General features: G+C 36.6%; 1 protein-coding gene across 1 annotated transcript in view; it reads left to right on the top strand.

Moving 5' to 3' along the window:
* The window catches only part of TDP1 (tyrosyl-DNA phosphodiesterase 1), a 34,736-nt gene extending 25,306 nt beyond the window's left edge, over positions 1 to 9,430 (top strand). Inside the window, exons 15-16 of the mRNA XM_072338881.1 lie at positions 3,614 to 3,728; positions 8,980 to 9,430. Coding sequence (XP_072194982.1) covers positions 3,614 to 3,728; positions 8,980 to 9,053 — 189 coding nt within the window. The 3' untranslated portion in view covers positions 9,054 to 9,430. The remainder of the gene's footprint in view (positions 1 to 3,613; positions 3,729 to 8,979) is intronic.
* Positions 9,431 to 12,488: the final 3,058 nt, after the last annotated feature.

Below are 12,488 nucleotides of genomic sequence, written 5' to 3'. Positions count from 1 at the left end.
ATTACCCAGGTTGGAAAAGACCTTGAAGATCATCAAGTCCAACCGCAGTAATAGATGAATAATCAGCACAGACATCTAACAACAGCACTACAGATTCTGAAATGCCATATTGATGGTAAATACTGACTGTTTCATAGTTGTGTGGGGAGAGGATTGAGCTGGAAATGGGTTTGATAGCAGTCAGTCATTCTTGTGGAATTCAGAGTGAACTGAAGTAATTCCAGTCATAGCTTAACTTAGAACTAAATTGCAAATTAATGTAGTACTATTTCACCTGAATCTAGATAAACTGAAGAGTAAAGTGTTGTACTGTGTAGAATTGATTGTGGGCAGAAAATAAGTGTTAAATATTGGTTTGCTCACATCATGTGTGGATTTTAGGATGGTAAACTGTGCTCAGAGTGTTTGTAGAACTGTTATAAGGTTTTCAAATTCAGAAGTTGTGAAGACAGAACCCTATTTTGCAAGAAAAGGAGCTTCGAATGTAGGTACCTGAATTTCCTTTTAGGGTTCTTAAGAATAAACAAACTGTAACACAGTTGAATAAATGTACTTCAGTACTGAGAAAAGATTTCCATGTGTTCTGGACAGAGAATTACAGTTACTGTCAAGCTTCTTTGTATTCCTGATTCTTAGCCACCCAGACAACTGAGTTTTTAAGCATCTTTGCCAGAAGGATGACTCTTCTGTTTTTACCTATATGGGAAAAAGTAATCCCATGATCATCCAAGTAACAAAGACAGTTTGTCTCTGGCAGAAGTTACTTCAGTAGTGTCTAAATACATTAATGTTAATTCCCACTTGAGTAGGGTTAGCAATTTTACCTGTCTTGTGTGTTGTTTCTTACAGTCTCTGATCTATCTTGTGTTTGAGTAGCAAAAACCTTAAAAGCTGTTCTACTTCATTCTCCCTTCTCCCGTTCTTCCTACTAATGCCTACCTTAACAATGTATGATGTTAAGTGTTACCTTTATCAAGTAACAGTTAAGGTAGTGATAAAATGCATGACTGTATCTTAAATTTTGTAAGTACCAAAATGCATGCTTTTCCAACTGAGAAACACATCTCTTAACATTTCAAAATTGACTGCTATGAGCAGACGTGTCAAAGAATAAAATCTAGCTGTGGAGGAGAAATTCTGGAAGATCAGAATTTATCTGAGAGGAAAAATTCAGAAGGCATTATTATTATTATTATATTATTACTATTTTTCCTTCAAGATCTTACCGATTTGGTTTTGGAAGCAGCGATGGGAGCTGTCAACATCCAGGAAACACTCAAAATGGGAAAAAAAATGTGTGAATAGTGTCAATTTCTGTGTGATCTTCTGTGTGAAGATAGACATGAGAGCTATTCTTAAAAATAAGTGTATCTCCTCAGAGCGCCTGCATGTAAAAATGTATTCCTAGACTTTCATTCCAGGATATTTTTGAGGAAAACTTCTAAATAACATTAGTTCAGTGTGGAACACTTCTGTGGGTTCAGTCTTGGTGAATGAAAAAAGCAGTTTTGAAATGGAGTCTCGTGATGATGTGGGACATAGAAATAAGCCTTAGAGGAGGGGAAACATATCTGGTGACTGGAAAAGGAACAAGGAAGAAGACAGCAGAGGTGTAGAACAAAACCTGAGAAGATAAAGATATGTGCTGAAGTAATAATGGGACAAAGGAGTGTTGTAGAAGAAATGAAGCAGAAACAAAAGTTTATTTCTTCTGGGGGAAGGGAAGATAACAACAACAAAATGCTAAGAATATGCTAGAATCTGTATACTGTACTTTCTGTGATGTGTTTTATGTTGCATGAAAAGTAATTATTCAATTACATCGATAAATTGAATTCTGAATTACATTGATAAAGATTACTAAGTATGTATGTGGAATCCTAGTAGTTATTCTTGTACGCTGTGTTCTTTGGTAGCAAAGATTAATAAAAATTCTAAATTCAGGTGGTCTCAGACAAGGATCTAAGTTCAGTGCTCTTTGTCCGACATGTATGTAATTTTACTGTAGAATCAAAGAACCAACTTGATATACCAGGGAAGCACTGTCTACCATTCCACATTTCTCTATCAACTCCATGTGGGAAGAAAGCTCACAGGCAGATGGCTTCTGTGAGACTTGCTTTTCTTGTTCTTATAGTTTGCAATTAGAATATCAGTTTATGCATGGTGTCTAGGGATGCACCCTACCCAGCTTCCTCACTTAATGAAACTGAACTACTGTGGGATGTGCAGAAAAGCTTTCTCCACCACCATGACTCCACTTACACAATTCCTGTGCTTTGATCTATAGCGCTGTCTATTTCATGTTCTTTCCACTACTTATGTAAATATGGCTACACAGCTGCTTACATTTTTATATGAAGTTTCTGTCAATCCCTGAGTGACTCTGGGATCACTGGAGATAAAGGTGGACAGTGTGTCACATTTTTTTTCTAAGTAACTCTGGATTTCATGTTTTATTATTCAGTCAGTTTCAAGTCCTCGTTCATAAAGTTTTAAAAATCTTAATGTATTTGTACATAGGTATACTTTGAACATACTGCTCAATATCAGGTGACTAATCTCTACAAAAGGCTTTAGGCTGGTTTTAAAGAAGTTTATCAAAATGACACTGACTTGAAAGGTATGAGAAATGGAAGCTTAAAGCAGATCTTGGTTCACGTGGTCCTTGTTCAATTTTTTCTGGTGTTCTTTCATTGGAAAGACAGTGGTTTTTAATCTAGTCCTTGAAGTGTAATATGCAGTATTTCTTTATAACTAACATTTTGCTGTTACTTTTGGTCATGAAGTAAAATAAGTTTCTGTACTCTCAGGGGGTATCTTGGACTGAATTGCCAGAAGTGCTGTGATATATAGCTTGAATGTTGTCTTTGGTAATTCTCCCTTTTCTCTGCTACTGTGCTTCTGGAATATAATTTGAAAAGGTGTAAAGCTAGTCTATCTTCTGTGATCTGTGCGGTTATATCACTGTTGCTTCCTCTAAGTTTATAAATATCTGAAGTGTGAGGTCAAGTTGGTGGGGCAGACTCTTTTCAGCGTCAAACAGCAATAGAACAAGAGGCAGCAGGCAGAAAGTGGAACACAGAAAGTTCCACTCTCAAGCAAAGAGGAACATCTTTACTGTCATTGTGACAGAACACTGGAACAGGCTGCCCCTGTGTAGATGGAGCTATCAGTTCAGCCAACAGTTTTATGTGAATAAAATGGTATTACTTGGTACAACTAAATTTTCCTCCACTGAGCTGTGCTGCTGCCTGTGATGTACGAGGAAAGATATTAAGGAATTTGAATAGAATTGTTCACAAGTAAGGCCACAACTCTAATTACTTAGTGAATATGGAAATAAATTGGTGGATGTGAAAGCAGCTGAGAATGTAGAGTATGTCCAGCATGGATACCTTTGGGGCCAGGCTAATCCTTAGTAATTGTAAGAGCAGCTGAGCTCTTATAAAGAGAAGGTGCTCTAGTAAATATGTTATCTCAGTAACAGGGGTAAAACTTTTTGTTACTTAAGGTAAGTTTTGCTATTGCGAAATCTACTGTAAGTTGGGTTTGTCTTTTTCCATGAAAAGTAATAAGTCTTTTTTACCTGTGTGTTTCCTATCCATCATAGGGATTGGACAGTGGTTATTTTCATGTGAAAGGGAACCTGCTTTCAGGAGGTAAAGATTCAGCAACATCTTTTCCTGTACCTTTTGACCTGCCTCCAAAACAGTATGGAAGCAAAGGTAAGGTGTGGCCTTGGAAGACAAAGGCACGTTGTATTATATAAGGAGTAAGCTAATCTGAGTAACTCTACATTATTTTAATGGAGTTATGTTCCAAAGCTTTATTTTAACATTATGGTGGCTTGACTTTGTATTAGAGATTGTGGCACTCCACAAAGAAAAACAAAAAAAACTTTTGGTTCCTATTTTTCTGTACTGTTATCTCAGTTATGAATTGATCTTGTCTTTTCTCTTGCTGGTAGTGGCAGTCATACCTGCATTAACATGGGAGGCCTTGCATCTTTTCACTTAGATTCCACAGAACTTGAGTCTATCATTGCTGAGACTTGTATGATGCACGTTATATTATCTTTGCAAGTTGCAAAAATATCTGTTTTAGGAGCTTCTTGTATTCTTTTACAGTTAAAAGTATTCTCAAATATTACAGTCTTTCCCAGATGAGAAACTACTGTCTTAAAGAAAAAATTATAACAATCTACTTACTGTTGTTTTATCTAGTATAGAACATATTTAAATATCAGTGGTTTTTCAGGGAGGGGTGATGAATTGTGCCTGAGTTACTCCCTAGCAAAAGGGAAAGAATATATTATGTGTCATAATCGTTACTGACCTGATTTTCAACTCTTCCTAATAAAGTGAATGGATGGATATTAGCTGTTGTTTCGTTGAATGCCTGTGCCTGTGGATGAATTTTTTGGTAGTGCCAGTTGCAATTTGTTGTGCTTGGAGATGCAGCAGTACCTGATGGGTGACTAATGCCATACTTAAACTTTTGCAAATTTTAAAACAAAGATTTAAAAAATTGAGCCCATATGTGTATTCTCAAACACATGTAACATGCAGTGTTTTTTTAACAGAAATGTAGCGGTATATTTTTTAATTCCCTGCATTCAATCTATGGTGTTAGTGATCTTCATGTGTATTTCATATGAACATGGAGGCTTTTTTCTGAATAATTTTTCAGATCCTGCATGGAAGGAGATTCTGTAGTAAATTTGCTTGTCTGTAATCCAGATTCTGAGTTTCATCTTTCTCCTGTAAAATAGATGGATAGAATTCAAGTTGTCCCAACTTTGATAGTAGAAGCAAAGTCAGCAGCCTACAGCTTCCCACATCCTTCCCGAATGTTCTGCTTCAACTCCTCAGCCTCTTGGTGGAAAAATTTTTGAAGATTTCTATATTAGGGATGAACTCATAAAATAATCAGTCCATAACAATACAGTTATCAACTCCCCAAGTCTCTAGAGAGTAGTGTAGATTTATTTTAATGAAGTCTTGAGAAGCAGAAATGCAAGTAATTATCCTTTCCCTAAAGAAGCCATATTGACTGATCCCTGTAATTGAAAGAGAAAAGGCTCCAGGGGTTTTTCCATGAACTCAGATTGTCTAAGCATGGGAAAGCAAATTATACATAGCTTTCATGTAATCAGAAAACTCCTGTTAGGAGCAGGAAAGAAAAGAAACAGGAAGAATGGTAAGCAGATGGTCAGGAGCAGGGCCATTTAATTACCATATAAAGCTCAAAGTAGAAGATAGCAATACTAGAATGTACTTTTTTTTTCCTGTTTGTAGAAATTCCAATCTTGAATCAGATATGCTTAGTGATACAGAATTGCATTGTATTATAGCATAACAGTGGAAGAAAAGCAGCCTCTTAGTGTGTAGAAATAATCTATTTGCAGTGATCCTTCTTGGTCATTTTGTCAGAATGACATTGTTGTGTTCATCAGATAGGACCTGGTTTCCAAAGTGAGAACTCTTACACTGCAGTAAATTCATCTAAAATCTTGAAAAGCAATAAAATATTTCTCAGAAGATACAATGATAAATTCATCAGTAAATGGTGCAAATGATCTGTCTGGTTTCATCCATAATTTACAGTCTTGATCCACAATCATTTAAAATATTTTGTGTCTAATAGCACAGTCAATGATCTGGTGTCTGTCTTTTTCCCCTAATCTTGTGTAGCATGAGGAAAAAAATACATAAATCTGGCTTGCCTTGTTAGTCAGACAGAAGACTTCATTCTAAAACTAAAACGTAGGCATAACACAAAAAAATGATTTCTTTGAGAAACAAATTAGAAAACATGCTTGCTCCTCTTTTAGTGATTCGAACAGTATAATTTGAGATCATTGTGAGGAAGGTAGCTTCCTGTTTTGCTTTGCCCTACTCTCCCAGAGAAATAGTTTATTCTCCACTGAAATGCAATCACAGGTCACTGAATTATGCGTTGATGTGACTTAATATGCTGCCAATGGGGTAATTACAGTGTATTACCTCAGTGGTGCACGCTTAGGAAATTTTTCTGTTGCTTTCTCTTAAATTTCAGTTGTATTTCAAGTTTGCACATAGGTGCACTTTACGATAGATCAGCAGTTAAATTCCACCTGCTTGAGACAATCTGTCATTTGATCATAATAAAAAGAACATGGAATAAAACATAACACTATTTAATGTAATTGGTAGCAGTGTATTTATTCTGGATTTAAGTGAGGAGTTTTTAAGATGGCTTCTCTGAGAGAAATCATATCAGGAATATTTTCATATCACATTGAAATATATATATTGATTATAGCAATATATATATTAATATTGATTTAACTACATAGATATTTTTATATATATATATATATAATATATATATAAACTGAAAATAATGGTTGTACAGAGAACTGACCCAATGAATCAGGGTTTCTGGTTTACTTCATGCTATAGCAAGCTACTGTATATTTTTGCTATCTTATCTGCTTCTTTTCCTAGTGAACTGCACTTTCCAGATATGTTTGTGTGATTTGATTTCTTCTTTAGTGATTCTACTTGTTTAGGGTTTTTTTTAGTGTGGCCTCACCAGGTGAAACATTTCCAAAAGCTTTTTCTGTATTGCTGTTTTGCTAGATTTCTGTAATAAGTGAGATTAATTAAAGTGAAATCTTAGAGCTACTTAGTACTATGGATGTTTTGATGCAACTTGATTACCTGATGTGTCCAGTTTCTTATCTTCCCTCTTGTGCAAGTATGAATTCATAGTGGTTGTGATGAGAACATTACTGATGCTAAAGGGAAAGATCTTTCAATCTGGAGGCTGCTTAGTACAGTTGACAGATAAACCTACAGTCTGACCGTGACTGCTGTCTTTCTTCATCAACATTTGAGTTGATGTATATCGTCTACTCCATTAATACAACAAACTCCTGGAAAAAGCTACTGCTCACCATCATTGCATCTTGTTTCCCATATAATGATCAGTTAGCATGGGAATCATTGAGTGAACTAACCAAAGATTGTCTTGTGTTCAACTAAGATTTAATATCCAAATTGCCTTGAGAGCCTCAGGAATTCAACTCAGCCCGTAGAGTTCATCCATTCAGGCATAAATTCAAAACTTCATCTCTGGTTTCTGCAACTTTGTAAGACTTGGAGTGAGAGTTGCTTGTTTTGTTTTCCTCATTGAGTGCTCATAGTTCTGGCATTCAGAATTCTATTGTTTGGAAATATTGGAAGTATATCCAACTTCTATGCCTGGCCTGCCCTTTTTCCCTTCCTGAGCCCTCTTAGGTACAATTTTTTTCATTGAGAGGAACTGAAAGGACAAGATAAGTTGTTTTTTAAATATCACGTCCTGCTCCCTCAACAACAACCAAAGAAAGAGGGACAGAGAAGAGAGGCTGAAATAAATTGGCGTTTTCTGTAAGAGGGATTAAATTTGCTGTTACTAAAACGTGTATGTAGATGTCACAGTTAGAAGAGTTTGAAGACCTTAACAGTAGAATCACCTTCCTCTTTCTGTGACCACTGATTTCTTCAAAACTAATTTTTTTTTTCCAACTGGAGATCCTGTGAAATGTTGTGAAAGAGGATACAAGTATCCATTCTGTGTTGACAAATTAACAAGAAAGAACTCATCCAGATCTCTATTTGCAGTGCAAAAGACTTGTTTTTCAGACTCTCGGAGGAGAATAACAAAGATGCTTTAATTGTATTTTTATACGTTATTCCATTGTATGTTCCTTTAATTCATCAACTTTCTGGGTTTGGCTGTACATACTGTGCTGCCATCTGTCATATGCCTGAAAACATGAAGTTTTAAGATTGGCTTGTGTACATGCTATTGACCTACACGATATACTGTATTTGTAAAGTCCTGTATGTTAAAACGTGCAACAGCAAAATGATCTTGTACCATTGCCAGCCATTTCATATCCTATAGCACTGACTCAAAAGGTGTGTTTAATTGTGAACTGGCTGTAGTGTCAGAGTTCTGCTGCTTTATGAAGGATCCGAGGAAAAGTTACATCGGCTTAGACAGTAATTCCAGTAAGGTGTAGTTGAGACAACTAATGTAGCAGAAGTAAAAGACTTGATTTCAGAGTAATGAAAGGTGAGTGTTTTGAGCACACTTGAAAAATGCATAGTGAGGCTATGAATAGGGAATAGTTAATGTTTCTTGTTCTCTTCCAGAAGATCAGTGGATTTAACTTTCAAAAGCTTGGAATTGTAAACTTCCAAAAGTTTGTGATATATATACACATCAGTGAGAAAATAGGGGGTCTTATGGCATTTGTACGTGGTCATTGTCTTTCTCTTGCTGCTATCAAGTGATTAAAAAAAATTAAATCTTACCTGATGTTAAAAGTAACTATATTATAATTTGTTTCACCAACAGTTTCATACACAAAATACGAGATTTCTAAGAAAAACAAACTAGGATTATGTAAGATTATTTGAGGAAAGGAGTCATTCTGAAAGGAAAGAGGAGATTCCTCTATTTTAGTAGGAGTAGCCTGAGAGAAGTAGAATAATAGCCTGACCTCAGAGATGAGTGGCTTTTCTGCAATAGGTACGTAAGAGGAAGAAGAGCCTATAGCGGGCTGCAGCTGGTGATTGGCTCCTGCTGCTTTGCTTCTTTTCCTTCCTGACTTTTTCCTTCCCAAGACTTGGAATAGCTCCTGTATTTTTGAGAAGTGGTGAGTGGGAACAGGCTGCTGCAAACCTGATGTTCATCTCTAGATGTAATGATTAAAAAAGTGAGGTGTAATCTTGAACGTTTTAGAGTTCGTGAAGGCTTATTCTTAGGTATCAAAAGTTAAATCTTACCTCCTTTAAAAAGAAATAAAAAAGGTAAGTTGAAAATTTGCTTGGGAAGTTTTATCTCTTCTGTTTTCCAAAGAGAAGAGACGAAGAGGCAGGTCAGAATTTTACATTTAGTAAGAGAATTTGTCACAAGCATGTTTCTTCTTTTGGTTTACAGATCAACCATGGATTTGGAATATTCCTCACACTAGTGCCCCTGATAGGCATGGAAATATGTGGGTTCCATCATGAATCTTTCCTGTGTTTTCTGATGTTTCACTTATTGACACTGAGCCTGCAAGACTGACGAAAGACTGCTTATTTCTATCTTAAGGCTGTAATGTCTGTTAAGAAAGCTACTTGGAATGTTAATGATGGAGAGATTCTTAGAGAACTGGTAACAATAAAAGAACTTGGAACTGCATCTTTTTAAGTAACTTTTTTGTATGTTTTCTCATTACTTCAGTTTCCAGTATACTTTTCAAGACTGAAAAAAAGTATAGGCTGTTCTCAGAGATTGTCTCAGTATTTTTAGCAGTAATGGACTTACATGCTACTGTCTGGGGAGTCTACCAGTTGGCCTCAACACCTCTAGAAAAATTGTGTTAAATAAAGTCAACCTTGTTTATATATCCTTTCTTCTGTCTTTTTTTCCATCTTGCAAGAGTATACACTTGCTTTGGTAGCCATCACTTCTAGCGCAAGCTCTATTACTTGCTGGTTTGGCTTCTTGCAGCATGTCACATCAGTTGTTTCCTAATCTTCTGGGATTTTTTTGTTTTTCTTCACTTGCAGACACAAGTATGGTCAGAAATGCTCATTTGGGCGAGCTTGGGTGCTCAAAAGTAGAGTTAAATATGTTACGGGATGTATACACAACTGCTCCTGCAGCCCTGAAATCTTACTTCATTGTGCACTATTTCATTCATTATTCCTTCTTGATTTTAAATGATCTGACTAAGGAGCAGTTACACTGTTGTCTCTTTCATTTTATAGTATCATCTGCAGGGTGGTGTGGGCTACAGTGGGAGTGTGTGACTCCCCAGTGTTTGCCTAATGTCTGTTTCATTCAAGAGTTACCATAAAGTGTGTTTTTACAAAGGCATATGGCTAACGGGAAATGCTATAAAGTGCTGCAGCTTTGCTGTCACTGTTAGTTCTGTGAGATTGTGAGATCTGAATAGAGGAAAAAAAAAAAACTTGAAGAAAACTTTAAGGTTTGTAGAAGGTAGCCTGACAATTAATAGACATTTATTCATCATGAATAACGTTGCAATTTTTACTAATGCTTCATCTGAGTTTATCTAGGGCATATAATTGTTGGATGGGCTCTGAAGCATTCCTGGTTAAATTCCAGCTGGAATTTTAGGTCTCTAGGAACTTGGCGTGATTTAACTTCTGCTTTCCAAGGCTCATCTAATCCACTGTCAGAAGATCATTCCGAAGCCCTTCAATGGAAATGAAGTGATCCATTCTGCTAGAAAACCCATGAAATCTTTGTACTGCGTGGCTGTTATCCAAAGCAACCATTTACCTGTGTCTTGCGATACCTTAATTGTTAGCAGCCCTGAGCCAACAGCAAGGTCTGTTGCACCTCATTGTATGAGCAAGGCCTTGCGTGTAGCAACCAGGCTGAAGGAGCTAGCTGGGGGGCGGGAGGGAGAGAGCACAGTTAAAGCATGCTAACTGAGGCACTGCTGGGTGGTGGGCTTGTAGAAAGAGTAAAGCCCGTTGGTTTGCTTAGCAGTATGTGGTTTAATGTTAATTAATGTTACAAATAGAGTTTGAGCTTGGTTGACGCAGATATGCATGTAGTTTGATTTTAACTTTCACTCTCCCAGAAAAATAGGTAAAACTTGTTTTGAAGAAACTGAAGTTCCAAGGTGGTCATGTGCTTTTGCAACCAGTCCTATGCAGCCCAAACACATCTGGGCTTGGTGATATATTGGAAGTGGACAGAAGATACTGATCAATGGGAACAGACCTGAACACTTCTGAAATGCTCTTAGAATTCCTTTTTGGCAGAGTGCTTTAAAATCCCACTTTTTCTATCACCTTAATTGTTTGTTTCACATATTTTTTCCCCACAATTTGTTGTTTTCATTTCAGTTTCTCTTGAATCCGGTAAGTAGCTGAACTGCAAATAATCGGTTTTATCTAGAAGATTGGATTTCAGAATTGCCTGAAGAAAACTGGGGTGCTAATATTCAGGAGGTGATGCTATGAATGAAGCAAAGGAGAAAGCAAATTAACCCAAACTAAAACAGCATCTGACGTATGTAACTGAATTTGACTGGGTACCATTACCATTCTTTGTAATACTAGATGCTACCTAATCCTATTTGCATCAAAGAAATCGATGAGATTTTCCAGTTGTAGAATTAATCACCACGACCTGAACTGTCAGAATTTGAGGCAAAAGGTGACATTAGTCACACCATTACTTGTCTTACATTAGGATTTCTTTTATTCTGACCAATTGTGACTGGAGGGCAAAAGCAGAAAACATAATGACAGTCCAGAAAGTGTTGAAAGGAGATGAGTAAAATCAGAGAAATAATTTCCCATTTTAATGTACAGATTTTATCCCCTTGGCTTTTTTCCCCCTCCTTTAATATATTAAGTCTTCTGCTTCTTCACTTATCGAAAGTGATTCTGCTAATGCTCTGACTGTTCTGACTATACAAAAGTTATCTTGTATGAAGAGGTTTCTTCCTTAAAATGCAAACCGCTGCTGTACGTGGTTCCAGGAGCAATCTGGGAACCTCTTTAATGATTTTTACATGATCTCTGGGTATTATATAGTTGACTGGTAGCCTTAATTTCTTTTAAATTGCCTTTTCCTTTTCAATACTTGTGTAATAGCTCTGGCTCCTTTATTTTACGAATGGTTCTTAAAACAACATCCAGCTCTGTGAAGTTCTGGCTGTACTGAAGTGCACCAAGTTTTGGCACTAACTTCATGCTCTCTCCTTGTGACTTTCCTTCAGTTCTTTTGGAGTTGGGAAGAGGGAAGCTGAGGTGATTTGTTTGGTGCTTTCTTTTATAACCTATATAATATGCATGTGTGTGTGTGTGCTATTACAGTGCAACACTACTCTGTAGAATAACATAAGTCTGCACTTTCTGAAAGTTCTCTATGGAAGCACACTTCCTTCTCATGATGCCTTGCATGATAATATTTTGCTCTTTTTGCAGAAATAATTATGCTTTATACAGTGGATTTTTATGAGTTCTGCCTTCTTTCTACTAAGGTTATTATTAGGAAGTGGGTAAATAAGCAACTGTGAAGTGGCTTCCAAAACAGGGCTAGTTGTTCTTGGGAAGGGCTCTTGAGGAATCCCTTGTAAGGACTGTTAAGTCCCAACTCTGCCTCACATCCTCTATACCAAGAGCTAATATTCAAATGAAAATATTTGCTATAGCTCTAAGTACAAATGAAAGATTGCCTTCCCTAAGTCTACAATATGATTATCCTTCCATCTTTGTAACTGATTTTTAAAAGATGGATGACATAGTCTCATTTCTCATTGCTGAAGATCTTTTTATACAACCAGGTTGTCATATTTACTGCTAAGCATCTGCTTTGAGAGAGATTCATATAGATAGGTAAAGGCAAGAAGTGAATCACAGTCAATAGGACTCCCCCAGAGATGCAGTCTCCTTCAAACTCTTAGCAATGCAACA

The sequence above is a fragment of the Excalfactoria chinensis genome, chromosome 5 (assembly GCF_039878825.1).
Source record: "Excalfactoria chinensis isolate bCotChi1 chromosome 5, bCotChi1.hap2, whole genome shotgun sequence".
NCBI classification, from domain to species: domain Eukaryota; kingdom Metazoa; phylum Chordata; class Aves; order Galliformes; family Phasianidae; genus Excalfactoria; species Excalfactoria chinensis.
The sequence above is the reverse complement of the archived record's forward strand: the minus strand, read 5'-3'. Positions and strand labels throughout refer to the sequence as shown.